This window comes from Larus michahellis, chromosome 8, assembly GCF_964199755.1.
Source record: "Larus michahellis chromosome 8, bLarMic1.1, whole genome shotgun sequence".
Taxonomy (NCBI): domain Eukaryota; kingdom Metazoa; phylum Chordata; class Aves; order Charadriiformes; family Laridae; genus Larus; species Larus michahellis.
The window spans coordinates 38,563,583-38,585,190 of record NC_133903.1 but is presented as its reverse complement, the minus strand read 5'-3'; the positions used below and the strand labels follow the sequence as shown (position 1 = coordinate 38,585,190).

At 38.2% G+C, this 21,608-nt stretch overlaps 2 protein-coding genes across 4 annotated transcripts in view; one reads left to right on the top strand and one right to left on the bottom strand.

The window, feature by feature from the left end:
- The window catches only part of RPL5 (ribosomal protein L5), a 7,345-nt gene extending 6,647 nt beyond the window's left edge, over positions 1-698 (top strand). Inside the window, exon 8 of the mRNA XM_074597239.1 lies at positions 535-698. Coding sequence (XP_074453340.1) covers positions 535-634 — 100 coding nt within the window. The 3' untranslated portion in view covers positions 635-698. The remainder of the gene's footprint in view (positions 1-534) is intronic.
- DIPK1A (divergent protein kinase domain 1A) lies at positions 662-21,608 on the bottom strand. Of its 3 annotated transcripts, XM_074597236.1 has the most exons (7): positions 20,541-20,578; positions 11,051-11,143; positions 10,790-10,883; positions 6,611-6,745; positions 6,212-6,319; positions 5,356-5,532; positions 1,510-4,150 (listed from the first exon to the last, which is right to left on the bottom strand). In XM_074597236.1, the coding sequence occupies exons 4-7, from the start codon at positions 6,728-6,730 to the stop codon at positions 3,338-3,340; spliced, it is 1,218 nt and encodes a 405-aa protein (XP_074453337.1). In that variant the 5' UTR covers positions 6,731-6,745; positions 10,790-10,883; positions 11,051-11,143; positions 20,541-20,578; the 3' UTR covers positions 1,510-3,337. The 3 variants fall into 3 exon arrangements, with proteins under 3 accessions (XP_074453336.1, XP_074453337.1, XP_074453338.1); XM_074597237.1 differs by lacking the exons at positions 11,051-11,143; positions 20,541-20,578 and adding an exon at positions 21,271-21,608; XM_074597235.1 differs by lacking the exons at positions 10,790-10,883; positions 11,051-11,143; positions 20,541-20,578 and adding an exon at positions 21,271-21,608 and having other exon boundaries at positions 662-4,150.

The window sequence follows — 21,608 nt, the reverse complement described above, 5'->3', positions numbered from 1 at the left end:
TCTGCATAACTTTGTCAGGAGTTAAGATTAGCAGTAGAAATTTAAAATTTAAGAGCCCTCAACTATGTTAAAAATATTTAAAAGTGGAGCATACTTGTGGCCTGAGTAGCTGGAACTCTTAAAGTGTGTGTGTGTGTGTTCAGGTCTTAGTGTTTTCAGTGTCAAAGCTCCTTCTCTTCAGGAGGGGGTAGGCTGACTAATTTGTCAGTACTAAACTATTTTGATTTTTCGGGCGTCTGGGAGAAAAGAAATAAAGGCACAGCTATTGCATTGGGCTTGATACTCTCTATGTTCTAATCATAAGAGTGCTGAGCTTACCTCTTGAGGAATTAAACTGCTGCAGTCTAACACTGACTTTTTGTGGTGCCCTAACTACAGCCCTAAATTATTATGAGGAAATAAAGCATGTTACAGAAGTGAGAATACATTCTAGTATAGCACTCTTACTCATAGTTCTCATGCATTGCAGCTTTCTTAACCATGTTTTTGCTTATGTCTGCCTTTGTTATATCATATACTGTGCTTACATTGCAGATGGAACTGTCCCAAGATGTCCCTCGCCCAGAAGAAAGACCGTGTTGCTCAGAAGAAGGCTAGCTTTCTCAGGGCCCAGGAGCGTGCAGCTGATAGTTAAGACAACTTCCACAATTTTCTATGAAGCTTTGGAGAAAGTGGCAATAAATTTATTGAGTAAGCAACTGTGTAAGACTGGCTTATTAATATATCTTATAGAGATACAGAATTTTTTTTTATGATTCAGATATTCTGTAGCCTTAAGGGTTTTTTTTTCCGCCTTCAAAGTACTGTATGAATTGAACTCCTTCACAGGGGAGAAGACTTCAAAACTAAGGCTGCCACATTAGAATTATTCCTGCAAGAAGGGGAAATCAATTTGATTAATGTTTGGCATGACTAGTATCAAAGACTAGATATAAGAACTTGCTGCTTCTAACTACAAAAATATTTTAAATTTTTAAAAAGGGCTTTACATGTCCTTCACCATTTTTCTTCCAGCATACTTAATGTTATGGGGGAAGGTGTAGCTTAAGAAAAAAGCAGGAGTAGTCACAGTAGGTTCTAAAGCCTCTGCCCAAAGGCAGCCTTAGGCTTTCAGGAACACAAATAGCAATACTTTCACTACTGTGACTTAACTGTAGCTGATACAGGAATATGTGTCTAATTGAAGCATTTCAGCTTTCTCCAGTAACTGAAGTAAGCACTTCCACACACTTACCTCCAGTTCTGGCTGCTACCGAAACAGGTACTGTGTTAAGCTAAATATTTCACATTATTTAGTGATTAGGAAAGAGAATTCACTTTTAAGTTGCATATACATGCTTAGTTACACAGGCCTTGACTTGCCCCTAGCCCTTATTTTCTCCTACATCCCAGTTTCATAGACACTTTGTATTTAGACTTACTGAAGTTGCTTGCACAGTTAAAACACGAGCGAAGTAGGCTACAGACATGAGTGTTTTGCTTTAAGATACTGATAGATAAGTACTGCTATTGAAAGAGAGAGACCTGTGATTTATTGTAAACAAAAGCATTTTTTTCCCAATGAAAGTGCCAACTTGATGCAACATCAGTGAAACTGAAGGTTCTGTACAACAAACTGCACTATTAAACATGTTTTCCAGTTGTTTAAAATACCCAACATCATTTTGGATTCAATAATCTTCTCTGCCCAAAACCTAGTAGCAATTACAGTCAGATTTTTCCACCAAGAACATGACCACTTTATATTTGAGTGTAATAGCTTATAATTGGAGGACATTATCAACTTAGAGATAATAATTACCATAGTAATTTTTAAACTAAAAAGCTGATGTTTACAAAACAGTGCACTCTTAACCCAAGCTGCATACTATTACATATGGTATGGAGAAATTACTTTCTTTGTCCTGTACTTCGGTTTAATCATTCAAGGAATGCATTTAATACAGCATACTTAAAGCAGTTAACAACCTTTCAAATATTTAAATAAAGCTTGTCCTTTTTGCCTATGTTGAAAATGAATTAAGGGACCAGGACAAGGGGGATGCAGATTAAAGGTGCTACAGTGGTCATGCCATGTGGAGTGCCAGGATCAGATGGTGCTTATTTTAAAGATGTAACAATGATTCATAGATGCTACTAGAAAAAAGGAATACTAACAGTACAGCTCACTTACGTTCTACTTTGTTACTAGCTGTCACTATCTCAGCGCCTCTGATGTAAGCAATATTCCATGATCCTGAACAATCCAGCTTCCGTCCTACAGTTCTGGTCTAGCTCTGGCTTACATACTTCCTGCAATAGTTCAAGAGGATTTACGTACAAGGCTAAATTTGGAGGGACAGTAAAGAGTTAAGACTTTATCCACAATAAGTTGTTTCACTTGTCATACAGCAGATGCCTACACTATGCAAGGGTTTTTTTTGTTTTGTTTTTTACTGTTAGCACATTTCTGCTATCAGTATTTTTAAAAATTAACTTAAGTTCTCATAAAATAGCTTAGTCCATAACCTCCTTACTTTTCAATATTTGCAACAGCTTAATTTGGGTTAAAGGTTTCAACTGAAGTACAATAATCTATGGTTTTTGAAACAGATGTTGATATTGCTGCTAGACTATATGCATGATTCTAAGAAGTAGCATATTCTAAAGTTCTTGGCTCCCAACGTGGTTCACTGTATAAGGACTTCATTAAAAAATGTTGAACTACTTAAACATTCAAGATGTAAGCATGAGGTAACAAGGTATAAACAATCTGATTTAAGTCTCATATTACAACCTGTCAGTTCTACAGTAAAATTCTAATTTTTCCACAGTTTAAAAACTATTAATGTGCAAATTCTGCCATGCCAAGGTATTAGTAAACTTCAACCTCACAGTTCAGTTTATTCACAACAGCAGCTTGGACTCAGACACATCATTTGCAGTAGTGGTGGTTCATCATAAAACTACTTAGGATAAAAATCTTTTGCAGGTATTTCACATGTGAGCAATGATTTTCACGGAATTGTAAGATGTTCCATCAGTTGATGTGGTGGCACAGTGAATACTTTCATCCTGGTCAAGATCTGACAAAGTGCACAGAACAGTCAAGCATGCAGGGTTTTTTGTTTCCATAACACAGCACTGGAACACCAGAAGTGCTTCTGGCCTCTGCCCGATCACCCAGTGGCATGTTCGTTCTTTGCAAAGGCCCGTCACTGAAGGGCAAGAGTTAAAGAGCCATTCATAAAATCTGAGTAAAGAAACGTCTTTAAAAAATGCTGCAGATAATTTTTATCAAATGTGGTAGGCCACCTCTAGTGGCAGGCATCAATATTATCTTCTGCTGGTGGAGAAGCTAAGAATCATTTGTATGGGAAATCTTCTTCCACAGTAAAGTTTTCAAGTTATTGAGTATTAAAGAATGCTCCATTTCCATCTGATTTGCTGTGACTTTAAGGGCAATACACAAGTACAGTTGTTTTTCTAGTTCTTCATGGATATCAGAAGGAGCACCACGAAGCAGATAGTCTTTAAGTAGCTGACAGGCTTTTGCCAAGTTTGGCTGAATTACTTCTGTGGTACATCTCATTTTGCTTTGGTCACACAGAGTTCTACAGTCTGTACCATAAATACAGTCCGAATCTGATTCACATTGACGATCTTTAATTATTTCCTTCAAATTCATTTCTGGCACAATTTTTTTCATGTCCATCATTTTCAAATCATATTTATCATTATATCCCAAGTTTTTGGCACTTGTATCACACATCAGAAAGTTTCCATAAGGTCCATGGAAAATATCTTCCACAAATTCTAAAAGCCCTATAGCTATTTTTGCCTTTCTTGGCCACGATGGAGTAAACCATTGGTCCATGCTCCTTCTGAAGCCAGAGGGAATGAAAAGTTCTATAATCCATGGAAGGCTGATTCCATAGAGAGAGGTATATTCAACTCTTTCGGTCACATAGAGATCACCACAAAATCCCATCAACTTGGGAGTATGTTCTTTATCCTGCAAGATCACCATTAACAGAAACTCTTCTAGCTGCAGAAGTGCCCATGCAGATTTCGCCTCTGGCAAAGAAACTCTACCATCTTTGTTTCCATCAGCAAAAGACAGGATGAGATTAACCAGTTCTGAAAGATTTCCTTGTTCACCCAATTTTGCCTAAAAACAACAAATGAAAAAGATTAAGTATGATTGCATTAACTACCACCAATCCACTACCACCATGGATAGTATGGTTAGGGTATGTTATGTTCTAGCTTTCATTGGTTATAGATGTCACAGGGCTTGCTACCAGATGCCTGAAGAGCTTCCTTTTTATTCTGTTTTCAAAGGCACCAAGTATAAAATATTCTGAAAGTACTAGTATGTAGAATTCAAATGTTTAGATCAGGTTTAGTTTTCATCTGATTAAACCTTACAGGTGCAGAGAAATTACAGTATCAACTACATTTTGGCCAACTATAAAAAGTACCAAGACACTGGGTACAAATCCCATACAGTAAGTGTACTGAAATACTTAATTTTGTTATTTGATACAACAGCCTCCACTGTATCAATACAGGAAAAAAGCCATTGCTGGAATTGGAACTGTTGCATTTTTAACTACCACCAACACACACAGAAAGTCACATAAACTTTTCCCAAATTCTCCTAAAAACTACTCTAAAACACCTGCTGCTCACCCATTCCTAGAGACAAAGCTATTGTAATGCATGACAACCGTCATCAGCTTTACATAATTATGTTATATGTGTGCACATATGCTCACTCAGCTAGACCAGAATTGTTTCTATCACTAGAGACACAGGAGCTATGAGAATATCAAGAAAATTTTAAGAAAGAAAACTCAAAAAATCAGTATTGACACAGCATTGAAGTGATGACTCTATATTATGAAAACTCTGGGAGAGCATTAAAGCAACAGAAATAAGTATCACATTAATATAACACAGAAAGAACTGGGAGAAGTATGGCTGGTCATTCTAGTTAGAGAGATTCCTGCTGCTCAGTTAACATAGTAACTCTTCCCAAGCATGAAGTTTCCAAATTGTGCTTCAGTCCTTGTACCTGGTTACAATAACCCCAGCAAAAAACAACAACAACAAAAAGTATTTTTACCATATTTTCTATACAAATACAAGTGAAAGCTGTAGACATGCAAGATGCATACTAGCTGGCATCTGTTAAAAAGCAAGGAAAAGTCCTGATAATTAGTTACTTAAAACTTTGAGATAAGCACCTCTGAGAAAAACTATGTGTTTTTCTAACATGCGCTTGAACAATGCTCATACAATAGGACATTCTCTCCAGCTGCAGGAAAATAAGCCTTTCTATCAAAGTAGAATAAATAAGCATATACTTACTTTAAAAAGACCATATACCATTTCTTTGAATTTCTCAACAGTGGTTCCTCTTGTTGGTTTATCAAATAGGACTATTTCCTTCCTTGGTTCTGGGTCAGTACCAAAATCAGGTTGGGCGGCTTCTTCCATCTGGCATTTTATAACACCTTGCAGATTTCCCCAGATTCCTAAATACATCTATGCAGGAAAAGAGGGGGAAAAGGTAAAAAACACTAGAAGTCCATCAGCTAAAGACCACCTGTACTCCAACCACTGCTTCAAGAGTCAAGTAACAACACAGATTAGAAAACAGTCCTACGTACAGACAATGCACAGAGCACATTCAAACAATGGCAACTTCAAATACAATATACTACTGCAGGTACTTAAGAGACACTACACTGTCAAAATACAAAGATGGCTTGATAAACAGTATATTGGCATTACTACCATCTTCGCATAGGTTGTTAAGAGGCTGATGCTTCTGTTTGGGAAGCAGGACAGCAGAGAAGTATGCTGTACAAAAGTATAGGTATTCTGTCAAAATATGGAAGGATTGGTATATTTTATATATATGTTTACAAAATATATGTATTATAAAATAGTAATGTACCCCTCTGCATAGAGGAATAATATATAATATTATATACAGGTATATTATATATAGGTGCCCTATTGTATATAGTATACCTAGATATTCTCTCTATGTAGGTATATTATATACATATATAGACATGCTCTGCATGTCACAGCAAATAGTTGGAAATAATCCATATCAAACAGATACAGCTTACTGACACTAAAGTCTACTTGATGTTCTAGACAATGACATTTCAGTGGGAAACAATAAAACTAGGTTGGATGAGTAAAGCCTTACCTGGTTATTGGGCTTTGTTGACAAACATTTTCCAAAATACAATGTTTCTTTAGCACAAAGACTGCTACATGCTGACCCATCAATAACTCCAGTCTTGTATTTATCACACTGAAACAAACAGGGAGAAAAATATTTAATAAATTTCCCAAGAAAGGAGGCAACAACTGTATCTCTCCCAACACCTGACCCTTGAAAGAAAAATGCAAGAAAACAATTTTAATAACTCTATACCAAAACAATGTTTAGAAACATATATGGTTTTGTCTGTAATTGAAGATGTAATCTTACTTCAACATGATGGAATACCAGAATTTGATTAATTTACATGTGGCACTGACTGAACTGGCTGTGGAATTAGTCAGGACAAACACTTAAGAAAGTTATGCTAAATATACTTACTATTATTTTCCTACATTCATGTCCTCTGCATAGTTCTGTGTAGGTGGAGTACTGAACATACATAACCCAGCTGCCAATAAATACTACTAACCAAGAGATGAAGAGATACTTCATCCGCATATATGAGAAACGTACCTAAAGGAAACAAAGAGAAAATATTCTCTGTAATTCATTCAGCAGGAGTCAGAATGATAGAAGCAAACATGATTTACTATTTCACCTTTAAGAATTTGACTTCCACAGTGATAAAATAAGCAGACTGCATTACACGGAACATTCACTTCCTTCAGTGAGCAAAACTGACAGGGGAGGTCAGTTTGACTTATGTATGTGGAAGGAAAGTTAAAATATAAATAAATAAAATAAAACAAAACATGACAGACCCTCATAGGGCAAGCCAGATTGCAAGAACCCATTTGATCAAAATCATAAACTGTCAGAACTCAACTACTTCCATTTTTCTCTAAAACCAGTTACTTATGTTCCACTCCTGCTAAACCAAATCCAACAGACCAGGAATCTGGTCAAAAAATAATCTATGTTGATGTAAAAATATGCAAGACAGATACACAATGAGCAGGGTGGGTATCAGGGACAGGTTCCATGTGCTGAAGTCTTACACTCCTTCCTTGAAATGACACCATTTAATTATGCAAGTAAAATTCCTTTCTACTGGCCTCAGTGATCTCTCTCATAACTGCATGCAAGGCTTTCCTGTTGATTCTGTGGCCTTACATTTAGATTTTTCACTAGGGACAGAGGAATAAAGCATTTATAAATTAAGAATTGAGGGAGAGCAAAGTGCCTTGTAAGGGAGGAGGCACATTTTGATCTTTTTCTTTTTCTTTTTTCCCCTCCTCTGAGTCTGGTGTGCTAATGGTTTGATTTTCATGCTCACATCGGGATTAGAAAAGAATTAGAAAGTCAGAATCAGCCTTAGCAACAGGATATAAGGAAAGTGCATGACAGCAGCTATATTGGCTCAGTATAAGATCCATTTCTGCTAGTATCCTCATCTTCAGCAATAGCTATAAATAGATGCCATCGAAGAGTGAGAACATATAATATATATCCCAAATGTGCTCCCATTTTCCTCTAGAAGAACCTGCTAAGCCAGATGTGATTTTCTATATTTAGTAAATCTCCAACCATTTATCCTTCATGAACTCACCCAGACTCCTTAAAATCCACATAAGCTTTTAGCATCCAGAACACTCTTTAGAAATTAATTCCACAGGCCTACTATCCACTGTACTGGGGTCAGGGACTGGACTTCATTTTGCTTACATCTGGTTCATATTAGCTTTGTTTGAGATCCCCTCGTTCAGGTATTGGAAGAGATGAGTTACCAATTTCTGTCCACTCTCTCCACATCTGTCATGATTTGGTGAGCTTCCATCACATGCCTCCCTGACATGTCATCTGTTTTCCAGATTAACAGGTAATAATTTAGCTGTTCCTCCTAGAGAAACCATTCCATGTGTTTGGAAACGGTTCCAAGAAAGGCAGTAATGATGAGCAGTTTTGCCATCATGTATATATAGACATACCACGTTAACTAACCCATCTCACACATACTAGTTTCAGATGGCTCTGTCTGCATGGGAGAAAAAGCACTGAAATAATTCCAAATTACTACAATTTGATAGTAGTTATCTTAAATCACACTAAATCGAATAAGGCTTCATCTTTTAAGTATTTTATATTTTAGAAAAAAATAATGTTACTAAAGAAAATAACCTTCCACAAATATAGGAAGATCTTCAAAGATGCATTTCCCTTTCTAAATATGTAATTTATTTATTTTTAAGGAAAGTAAGATTAAAGAAAAAGTTCTGATCAGTTGAATGGTAGCTTGGTTTAACACCTATAACAAGAAGTGACTTTTTCAGACCTCGACAAAAGAAGTGTAATCCCTAGGTATAGAAGTCCTACTCTCCATCTAGCGTGGTTCCAACCCTTCCACCATAACTCAATTCATGCTTCAGGGTATAAGTTTCACACAGGCACTGACTTCATCCAAAGACTAAAGAGGAAGCGTATCTTGACCCCATATAGTTCTGTAAGGAACATCAAGTCTCAAAGAGAAGCAGGAATCCAAGAAACAACACAGAAAAATTGCTAGGAAAGATGATGCTATATGGCTCAGCCCTTAATTTTATATCCTATTATCATTTCATTTTATAGCATAACAATTTTTTAAAAATGGGTAATTGTGAATCAAGGGAAAGGTACATGCAAAGTGTTTTAACACTTTCAAATGTAGAAGAGCAGTCACAAATTCATGTGACTCATTCTATGAGAAAGACTGAGAGCCTTTCGGATATATTTTGAGAGAACTGAGTAGACACCCCTTATGCCCAAATGACCATGAGATACAATGCTGCCAAAGTCAAAGGCCTCAGCACAAGGAAATCTTAATCCCCAACCTCCTCACCGCCCCCTACACTCCCCAACCAAAAAGCCAAACTGAATAATGCAAGAAGTTAACCCAACAGAAAAGCAGGAGCATGCTGGTATGGCCTTTGAACAGTTATAGCATCAATATTTCTCATGATGCTTTATGTCCCTTAAAAACACATAGTACTGTGAAATTCCACATCAAAATACTGTTTGTGGTTCCAAGATGTTCATAAATATGTATCCACAATCTCTGCAAGAATGAAAATTTAGATACAAAATGGGTGAATGCTTCTCCTGAGGACAAGCAGAAACAGATCAACCCACCCAAAGCCTCACAGGTGATGACTCACACCTAAATCTAGATCTCAAAAGTCACAGTCCACTGCTCTAACCACAATTGCATATTTCTCACCTTCTACAGTAGAACATAAATGTTTTAATGTTGTCTTTATGTGATCTACTGAAGCTTCTTCAAATTTGCACATTCTTCATTTTGCTCAGCACAAGAATTCAAAGCTTTAGTAAAAAATTAGCAGCATTACTAAAGTATATTTGGGAACAATCTTAAGCTCAGACGTCTTATTGAAGTAAGTGAGAGTTGTAACATGTTTGTATACAAGTCTAACACAGGAGGCCTGACTTGAAAGTGGATGTTTTCTTTCCATAGGATCATATACGCACACTTGTCCACTTTATCATCTCAAAATCTCTTTCCTTGCTTCAAGACCAGTTCCTCTGCCTTTGAGTAAATATTGTAGTTAGAGTGCAGCATCTGGAGATTGAAGAAAGTGATTTCTATTTTCTTTAATACACTAAGCTATCATTTTCTGTATTTCAGCTGAAATATCACAAGATGATCTGGTCATAACAGCCACAGGAACTTCACTGGTAAGTAAATAGTTATAGTCAAAAAATCTTTAGTGTCATATTCTAAGTTTTTCTGCTTTTGAAAATAAGAACTGAAACAGAACAATCACACCTGTGGACTTGCGTAGACTACAGTTTTACTATACAAATTGTTCAGTACAGTACAAATTGCTTTGCCCCTGCTTCTTTGCACCTCTACGCTGAAGCCCATTTTTTTCGTAATTATACCCAAAGAACTGTTTGTGAGTCTATACCACAGATGAAATCAGGGAGTTGGTCTGATGCACAGCACAAGCCTGCAAATCACTGTGTCAGCAGAACTGCAGGATAGTGCACCTTGGCAAAACCACTAGAAATATTATGAAGTAATTTTACTAACAACATTTTAAACCTATTTGCCTCATTTTTAGGTTTTGTTCCTCCACTGCCAGTGCTGCAAGTGAAACCAGCTTAAAGAAGACCATGTACTACAAGCATTTATTTTTTTTACAATCATTCATGTTTTAGATTGTGAAGAGAGCAAAATGAATATTCCTTTCTGTAATACACATAACGTGTTCACGTACCAAAAAGTCACTTAAAAACCAAATCACTGTACCCACCCACAGTAAACCCTGTTTATAGAATCCTTAGTCTTCTCTAAACATCCATAAGACTAAATATTAAGGTTTATCATTAAATAATGTAAAGGTTTTGTTTACACTGTTTAAGAAGTATTATCAGAATTTTGAAAGGTTGATTGTGGCAGGGTAGATGTCTAATAGTTGAATGAAACTACACAACTTTGATATAAATATAGGTTAAGAGAAACATGGAATACAAATACGTAAACCCACACTTACTAAAATAAAAATTACTTTGAAAGATTTGGGCCACTTTAATAAAGGAAGTGCTTGAGTACCCTCTTACCTATCTGTAGCGAGAGAAGGAAAGGTAGGAGAGAGCTGTACAGGAACACAGGATTGTCATGCTAGACTATATCAGTGGTCCACCAATAAAGATGCTTTGAAGAAAATGATAAAAAAGAAAAACCCATGAAGGAATTATCAATGCAAATCTAGAAACCAAATAATCAAATACTTCATCATAAGTTGTTGATTCAGATCATGTTTTCTTCAAAGGTATAAAAACTTTCATTATTTTACTGCTAGAAGTCTCTGACAGACTCACCTAAGAGAAGTGAACTTTCTGTAACCAGGAGCTTGAAATGCCTCATACCCTTGGTCCCTCCAAATCAGGGTTGAGGTTATCAAGGGGCCAGTGCTAAATAGATAAATAAATAAATTTGTATCTGATCTATGTTTAAGCAAAGCACAGCTAACTCCTCAACTGATTAAAAATTTCAAACTGTTTTTAAACTTCTATGAAACTAAGCAAATGTTTTATTTTGAAAAGTCAAGAATTAATCTGATTTAAAAAAAAAAAAAAAAGGAAAAAAAGAAAAAAGGAAAACCTGATACTGCTTCAAAGTGAACTCTCAGCCATGAGCTAAAAGCTTGGAAAGCTTACAGAGGGGGACCTGGGAGGGGTGAGAGGAAGCGGGTTCCAGAAGATGACAAGAGGATGAACAGTATTACCTGGCTTTAAAATGGAGGGAAAACACAGAACTGCAGCAGATATAAATAAGTCAAGTGTTTGGTGTTTTTTTTTTAACCAGAAAGACTACAATAATTTATGAGTACTTATAAAAATATGATGAACAACCAGCATGCATTATATCCTTTCCTCTTGGAAGAAATAATCTGAGAAAGGTCAGTTCCAAAAGACTCAAAGGTGATTCCAATCCATACAGCTGTGGTCCTGCCGCATGCCTCAGCTGTGCATCCTTATTCTTTCACTCCTTCACACACGCTCTATTGACTTGATCTTAAAACTACGTAATTAAAAGAAGAGATAGATATAACTAACCACTTTTATTCTGGTGATAAATCCTGACCAGATAGTTCCTTCAACAAGTTTTTAAGATATTTTATTGGGAGTGTTGTAAAATGGGAATAATCTCTGCTATTTTCCTCAGAGCCACAAAGACTTTAGCTGGAGTAATATGTAATTTCCTCCAAAGCATGGTAGCCACAATATGGATACAAACTGGACAGAGTACAAAAGAAGACGAACAATAATGCTGTGTGGTTTACAGTACATTTAGAAAGAGCTTAGAAAAATGTATGAGGAAGCTGGGGATAGGGCAGCACAGCCAAGAAAACAAAACTGACATCAAGGGGCTGGGGAGCATCAAAAAAAGAAATACCATGCATGAGCCTTTCCCATTGAAAGAACACTACTAAAATGACAGAATTGCAAGATTTTTAGTGCAATTTGCCAGCTTAAAAGAATTAAAAAAAAGACAAAATACCACACCTACATGCTTACAACATGAAGAATCACAAACTTTCTTGCAAACCCTGCTGCTTGAACAGGCTGATGAAAAGCAGCAGAAGTCATCCTACATGTGAAGCAGCAATAACTGAGAACTGATACTTCACCAATGGGTTCAGAAACACTTCCCCACCACCACCCCCTACAGAAGAGAAATGAAATCTTAGTTCAAGCTCAGGTGGACTCAACCTCATCTATTTGTTCTTTCAGACCATTTTCTGTATTTAGTCATTTACAGTTTTCACTTATTAGTTTTTTCTTTCCAGTGCCCATCTCAAGCTGTTTGCTTAGCCAGTCATAGTGTCCCTCTTCTTGAACCACACATTATCTGCTATTTTTTCTTCCATTTATTTCCAGTCTACTTCCATCTGGTTCTGCAACACTGGCCTCACTTCCAGTCTTTCATTCTCAAGTAAGTTTCCAGCACTACTCAGTGCCTCATACACTTTCAGTTTCTCCAGCACAATTTTTCTACTTCAGAATCCTTGTCCTGAACTACCACCCATGTGTCAAATGCACTTATCATCCACGAGCATCCTTCTTTCACAGCTCTGGGAAGCCAGCAGAGGTGCTATGGCAAAGCACTAGGAGGGTGTCTCTCTCCCTGTTCTCACTTCCAGAACCAAAGGAAAGCTGTAAGCAGGGCAGATGGATTCTTTGCATAGTTTAGTTCTTACACCCACACTACACAAAATAAACCAAAACAAAACCAAAGAGATCTATTCTACCCCAGCAGATCTGTCCCAGGAAACCCAGGTTACCAGCCCTGAAGCAGCCCTCCAGCAGAGGTCTCTTGAAACACAGTTTGGAGCTGAGAGGTGAACCAAACCAGTAGATCAAAAACATTTAAGGTTCAGGGTTGAGGGATCACCTGATCTAGATCAGTTGCAAGCATACAAACAGATTTTTCTCAGTCCATCTAGAGAACACAATGTGCTTTTTCTTTGCTACCTTCACACTTTCTGCTCGTTAAAGGACAGATGATATATAACAGTTTTAGCACTTACAAATAAGAACTACTATAGTACAGTCATGCAGGTTCAATGTCTTCTGTAATAATTTAGTTACTTTTATTTGTTCTTACACGACCTAAAAACTCGAGGTTTCATAACTTAGAATTTAGGGGTTTTTTTGCTCGTTTCAACATCACAATAATACCAATGAGTTCTCTGTAGTACAGTTCCTGAAATTATCTAACTAGGTGAGTCATTCATCTATTTTTACTTTAGCCTAACGTTTCTGTAACTAGGTACAGTATCAAATAGAAAGAATTACCTTCTTTGCCTTTGCAAGCACAATGAGATACAGCAGCATCACGAGAAGTACAAAAGCTATTTGTAATTAAAGCACGATATTTTGATAGAATTGTATCATGTTCAGTTATTGATAATTACGCAATGAAGACATGTTCATTAGTTTTTTATACTTATCTTTTCATTGGGATTGACTTCTAGTCAACTGAGCAAACAGCTACCCATTATTCCCACTTCCACTCCCTTGCCCAAATCCTCTGCCAAACAAACACACCTTTGTCTCATACTCTGAGAATCATCCTCTTCATAAAAAAACCAAACATTTTCACTGGAAGTTTCCAGTAGTCAAACAAATAACGAGCTGGAGTACCTATGGTATGGGCACATGCTCACTCTGCCACTTTAATTGCACATATAGTAAACTAATGGAGCATGAGGTCAGAGGAGCATCTTGGACAACACTCCACAGAGCTCAGAGGTTAGCCCCCTTACAGTTAAGATGTGCTGAACTGAAATTAGAATTGCTGCACTGGCAAAGGCTGACTCAAACCATCCTTAACTTCTTGCATACACACCATCACAGAGCTAACTTAAGAAATTTTATTTTCTATCTAAATATATACCACCTGTGTAGTGTTGTGAACCTAACTCAGACAAAGTTTCATCAGGTATTTCATAAAATAAATAAAGTCCCAAACACAACCATCACACACACACAGAATTACAGCAACAAAACTCTTGAGCATCCAATCTGAAAAGGATTTACATTTTTAAACAGCTTATGATGTTCCACCTAAATTTGCTGCCAGCAAAAAAAAAAAATAAAAAAATCTTGTTTGTCATTTCAAGTAAGTCCTCCTCCTTCCTACCCAACCTCCCACGGTCCATACCCAGCCTAGAGCTCCTGAGAGACACTATATAGAGCAAGAAAGAATGGTAGTCTCCTGCTCTCCATCCAGCACTTGGCCTACAGCAGCTGGAAGAGCTGACAGGTGACATCCCTATACATAAAAGCTTCCTCCAGAAACGTGGAGGTTCTTTGTGTTTTAGTTTCTTTCTTTTTTCTTTTTTTTAAGTAAACAGCACTATAGTACAGTCATAATTTAAGAATTCAGTAGCGAAGCTGTGTGCTTTCTCTATCATCTCATGTACTTTAATTTCAAGTGTTGTCCATGTATGCAGTTTAATTATGTTTCTTCAAATTAACTTTTTTGAATCCTACCAGAAGTCACCTCACATCCTGACATAACCTCTGCACATTCTTGAAGGAAACACTTTCCCTGTAAGTCCCATTCTTCAGATAAGTCTAGGTACTATTTCTTTCAGACAGTAAATAAAAGCACCAGTTAAAACTAAGCTAAAAAAAAATGTTTCAAATACAAGCAGCATAATTAAATTAATTTAAAACATTTAAGTTCATGGCTTTCTCCTTTTAGCCACAAAAGGGCAGGCTGCAACACAAGGCCAGGTTCGACTGTGCAAATCAGAGGTGTGGGGAATGTCAGGTTAACACAAAGTGTATTCAGTTACAGCATTTCCTACTTTTTTCTTCTTCAAAACTGCTATCTATAAACAAACTGCATCCAGAATATCTATTCTTACAATCTAAAAGAACCTACATCTGAGCAATGCTAAAATTCTGTTCCAAAGAAACACATGCATGAATGTCAACACTTAAAATCACGCTGATAAAGGTTCAATGTTAGATTTACTTAGCTTCTTTGGGAGAGGATATAGGGGACCTAGTCATATGGTTCAAGCCCCAGTTTACCCCATATTGCATTCTACAAAGCATTCCAAGTCTTTTCTTTAAGTTCTGTTATCCAAGTTGGAAGATAAGGAACGTAAGAGGAAATATTTTTTTTGCTATAAAGTGGATATTGCCCCAAAATAAAGTAATCAAATCAAGGCAGAAGCTATAGCAAGACACCTCCTTTCTTCTGATAAGCACCAAGCCTTCTGGGAACTTTAAGTGCTTTTCTTACATGCAATTTTTAGTTTTATTTCTCCAAAGAGAAGTATGATTTGCCAAAAGCTACCACAATTTGAAATACATTCCACATATTGATACCCAACAACACGCATAAAAACAATCCATGACAAAAACTGCACCAGTACAGAGTTTCTGGGTATGTTTAGTTCAACACACCACTATGTCTTACAAGGCTTTCTAGCTCACAAAAGCCAAATCTGTATCTCTAACTTCATCACACATGCTTTCAGAGATTCAAAGTAACATGAGAACTTCTTTTATTATGTGAAATTCTACCGATAAACAAGAAAGGATACCAAACAATGGCAGGCAGTTTTCAGTGATTCAAGCAACATCTGTATGAGACAGAAGCTCATAAAACTTTAAAAACAAAAAAACCAGCAACATGGGTTGCAGATTATTATGAACAAGCAACCACAAGAAGGACACAAATGTCATATTCTAAATGCAAATATATGAACGATTAGTGTTCCACAGCTGCAGTCAGTCTGGAAAATAAGTCTGCAGAGAACAGGATGCTTGAATAGGAAAGATAAAAAAAAAGTGTTTGCTCTTTTTCAATTTGATTTTTGTTTTTAGAAGTGAACCTTTTATAACTATTTAATTACCCAGTCCTTTAATAAAATATCGCAGAACACCTACAGGGAGAACTAAATATTCTTTTATGACATCCTCATTTCTACAGACAATTCTGACGGTGTTCTTCCTAAAGCCCATCACAAGACTCTTCTCTACAAAATATCTTCTATTAATAAGATTACTGAAAATTCTAATAAATTAACTTTCTTCAGTATTTCCCCACACATACATAAGCAGAAGCTCCTATGAATCAGGAATTACAGCAAATAAGTGCTAATGATTATCTTTCATCTATTTGAAAGATAAGATATGGTGATTTCCTTTAGAGACAGGTTTTTTTGTTGTGTGTTGGGTTTTTTTTAACTGTTTCTAATAACACTAATACTGTAGAGCATAAATAACAAAGCACACAAAACTACTGGTAAAATCTGAGAAAGATCAACAGAAATAAATCTGACAATTTTAGGCAAAGCTGTTTCCATGTGTAAAAACTGCTTAGGAACCAAAGCTTCTGGGACAACAAACCCTCTTCATTCCTCAAAGTTTCTTGCTGACTCCTTCCATGAACCTTTCTAATACTAAACTTTAAACCAAATTGTTATTTAATGCTATTTTGTATTAAATGCATACTGTTTAGTACAGTCTCAAAGACCAGCAGTGGTCTGCAGGCCTCGGGACCACTGCAGAGTATTGACCATATTCACAGTACAGGAGGGAATACCGTATATATGGTCTTATCCAAATTTGTCCTCCTTCTCAGGCAGAAAGAAAATGCGTTTGGGACAGAAAATCCTCCCCAGATGCCATCTGACTACATCATATACTTGGCAGGAAGTTCCAGAGAAGCTAGATTTATTTTGGTCTCAGCACTGTGCCAATGCAGTCACGTAGCTTTTGACTTGCAAGAGACTTATGCCCTGCCAGGTCAGAGTATGGACAAGAGCATATGTCTGCTTACAGAAGACCATCAGGTTCCACTCTTTGATTCAAAAGAAATTAAGGACCTCCTTACCACATTCAGCAAAAGGCCCAATCATTATTTTGTTTCTTGCCATACATCCCCCATATCAAATTTCCATTTCCTCCCCAGAATCAGTCTGTGAGTGTAGACACACTTAGTCCACTTCATCTCGGAAGTGTCAGAACTGATGTGTGTGTGCTGTATTAATGTAGCAGACACATGGACTTACTGAGCCCGGTTAGTTCACATGTGCACTAATGCACCCTGAATACAGTGGACTTACTGCACATATGCTATGTAGGTCATTTGAATACATTTCTGAGCAAGAAGTCCCATACAGAGATTAGGGGGCAATACATACAGAGATTAGGGGGCAATACATGTAGACAGACTGTATTTGGAATAATGACAGACTGCTATGAAACATTTTTAATAACCACATATTCAGGGTGACAGAAGGACTGAGAGTTCCAAAATTATCAAAAAAGGAAGAGAGCATTCAAAACCAGAAAACACAATTTCTCCTTTCTGTTCCACTCTTCCATCAAGACTTTTAAATATGAGCCAGGGAATGCAAGAATGAAGGAAAGCACTTGTAATGCTTAAAAGGATATTACAGAGTCGACTTCTTCCATCACTTGTATATTCTACTAAGTCATGTGCATTGAATAATAATTAGACATTCATCCCCTGGAAAGAATTGGAAAACCACTTTTGGCAAAACTCAAGCTTGGATCCACTCCAAAGCATATGGAGAGTGGAGGATCAAAATGCAAGACAACTTGCCAGTTTTTTTGTAAGTGTACTTTTTATTTAAAACATTTTTATGGTTAAAGAGTATGAAAGTGTTTCTTTGTTTAATAGTACAGAGAGCTTAATTCTGCAAAGTATTCCACATAACCATCGTGCGTTAATCTTCTCCAAGTCTGAGTTGCTCGGTCCATTTGTTTTACGTATTAGCAATAGGAAAGAACAGATTAAAAAAAAAAAAAAAAGTAGGCTGATCATGTTAGAAATCCCATTTTGTTCTCTGTTCAAGTTGTTTTATGGAGCACTGGATGCATTTCAGGTAGGCTGACATGATGCCTGAGAATATTATCCCATGCTGTCTTGGATGCCATGTACTGGACACATTCATATTTTTAAGAGCAGGCAGTACATGCTTAAGACGATGCTAGTGTCTTGAATTATTTGTATCCCAAGTAATCAAACTGAGTAAACAACATTGGAGATATCTTTTGAAATAAAATAATGACCAAGATAGAAAACTGGATGTTTCCCCTTAAAAGGTTAAGCAGAAAAAAAAAAAATTAAAATCTTAGAGGAAAGAGATGATACAGGAAGTTTCTGTTATGCAGGGCTTTAAAGCTTTTCTATTCTTTTGCCCCTTAAAGACAGTCTCTTATACATTACTGAAATTCATGGGACGTCTCTAAAGAGTCTGTCAACTTAGTCCAGAATCTCTAGGGACCAGAAGGCTTCCAAGCATGCAGGTGTTCTTTACATGATTATTGTCACACACAATCCTGCTGGCTTGCCCTCAGCCTCATGATAAATTGCTAACTACAGCTATCAGGAAGAACTTCAGGACGCCTCCCAAATTTGGGACACTAATCTCTCCTTGTAAAACACGTATCAAATCCTAACAGTGTTAATCACCCAACTGTAAAATCCTGTAAATACAACTAGATTTTTTTTTTGTGGTATTTAGTAGTATTTAAAATTTGTCAGGTTTGAAGGGGTTTTTTTGTTGTTTAATTTGGTTTACTAGCATTACATGATTTGCAGTCTAAGCAAAGGGAAAATATTGTATTTCAGAGTTACTGTTCTGTGACAAAACCGTAACATTGTCTCCATGGGTCCCTAACTCACTAGATTTTGGGCTGAGGTAAAATATCTAAGAGTTTGCCCTGCTCCTTTTACATGAGCTGATACTTAGCAGCACAGCCTTCTTAGCCAGAAAGATCATCAACTGATCACCTATGGATCTGGCATTCTACATAAAACCTAAAGAGCATGTAAAATAATAATAGAACATTTGCTGTACAGTATCAGTTGCAAACCAACTCATAGCATCCTGCTCCTATTACAGCAGGAAAGCTAAAGCAGGTATTAAGCTCTGCCTCACAGAACCTGATGTTCTATCAATTCACTTCACAACATAGTTTTCAGAAAGTCTGGGACACCAGCCAAAAAGATTCAGAAGTCACTTAGCAATACCTTCCATTGCACAACTATCTCCCCTGGTGTGCTACTTGAAATATTGCATAGCAATACTACACAAATCTTTCTGTCTTGCTCATAGCTATATCTCAGCAAGTTAAGGTCTAGTATTTACTTAGAGAGCACCGGCTTCTTTGAAGACAAATCTCAGTAAAGCACTCCGGAATTACTAGAGTTAAACCATGACTACAGTTGTCATGTACCAACAGTAACATGCAGTAACAAGAAAAGTCAATATATCGACAGCTTGCTGCCATTCTATGGATGGATCAAATATCAACATACATTCACTGTCTAACACAGAAAAATATGTTAATGTTCACAAAGCTACTATTAGGTCTCCTAAAACAAATCTGTAGAATATTCAAATGCAGCTTCCAATATAAGAAAGCACAAACAGAAATGTGTTTTGGGGTTTTTTTTAATCTGTTATAGAAAAAAATGTTTAACTTCTTTGGCTTTTCTAATAAATGATCTTGCTGTCTTCCTGTTTCTCAGATTTTAAAACACCATATTTTGGTTGAAAGGCCTTAAAAGTAAATGTTGAGAAGAAGAATAAAGAAAAATGTTATCACGCCTCATAATGATCAGAGAGAGACTTATCATCAAGGCAAATGAGGAAAACAGTTTGGAAAATCCTAATTTGAAAGGTAGCATATAGATTATTAATTCACTTTCATTTGTATTAGAGGCTTTCTCTTATGGGAATCCAAATGCTATACAAGTGTCTACTTCAGTAAATAGATTAAAAGCAATCTTTTCTGGTCTAAAAATCAAGTGATACTGACCCAGATTTGTAGATACATACCATAAAACAAATATTAAAGAGGGTAAGATTATACCCCTATCTGTACACTTCTTCTTAAATGTTACATCCTGTCTCAGGTAGTTCCAAAAAGAGAGTGAGGCCAAAAAAGCTCCAGACCAGGAGGAATTAAAACATTTGAAACTTAAAAATGCATCAAGATGAAGTTTACATTTTTAAATCCAACGATCACAAAGCATTTAATAAGGTATCAACAGATGATGAACATAAGTAGTATATATAAGAAAAAGAAATATTATAGCTATCCCCTCCAACTCAACAATTGCTCATTTTAGTTACAATTTAATTAAAATATAATGCAACAAATAAAAAGGAAGCCCAGAGAATAACCCTCAATGTACCTCTAGGTCATAACTGACTAACATTTCACAGTAGAACTTCCTGCTATGTGACAGCTACAATGCTTTGAACCAACATATCCTTACACAGATAGCTTTAGTAGTACTAACATGTATATGTAAATAGCAAACTGTGTCTATGAACGCATACACAAATCCACGGAGCAAACAGCTTCTGAACAGCCTAAAAGCGCCCGACATTAATTCTTTTAGGACACGTGGAAAAATGAGCCTCCTCATGCATGCCCTAGTCCATCCTCGGATAGGACGGATCCCCACAGCACCGGCGATAGGCGTAAAGGAAGGACATGTGGAGAAAAGCATGAGGGTTCCTCAGGGCCCTGGCAATGCCGCGGGTGTAGCTGCCCAACTCAAAGCCTCTTGTGAGCCGGCGGGGGCCAGAGAGCCGGCGGGCGGGCTGCCGCGTAACAGGTCCTGCCGGAGAGCAGCGCGGGCCGCTCAGGGAGGGCGCTCGGAGGCAGCAAGAGAGGCCCGATCCGATCGGCGGCAGAGGCGGCAACAGGCACCGCGGCCCCTCAGGCCTCCCGGCACCTGCTCCCCTGCCCCAAAGACCCGCCGTCGCGGGGCCCGCCGGCCGCAGCGAGCGCCTCAGCCCCGGCGCCGCGACCTCCCGCCGGGCAGCATCCGCCGCCAGGCGCCGGCGGGAAGGAACGACGGCCGCACCCGCGCCGGCCCGGGAGAAGCGTCGAGCCCTGCGGGGGGCGCCCGCTCCTGAGGTAACTTTGCCGGGGAGGGGGAGAGAGCGGGGAGGGAAGGGTGCTGGCACCGGCCTGCCCGTCCCGACCCGCCCGCCGCGGGGGACGGCCCGCTGCCGGCCTACCTGCGCGTAGTGGGGTTTCCTGAGCCAGGCCCCCGGGAAGAACAGCCTCGCCATGGCAATCACACATCCCCGCAAGCGGGAGGCGATGGCGGAGGCGGAGCGGCGAGAAGCGCTTCCCCGCCTGCCGGTACTGCAGCCGTGCCGCCGGCTGGGCACGGCAGGGCGAGGGCAGGAGGGAGCGCGGCGGCCGCCTTCCCTCAGCCACCGGCGACCGCGCTCTCCTCAGGCAGCCGCCGAGCGACAGCAGCTGTCAGCGGGCGGAGAAGGGCGGGCAGCGGCCGTCACCTGAGACGCTCGCCCGCTTCGCCACCCTTTGCTTAAAGCGAGGGGATCGCTGT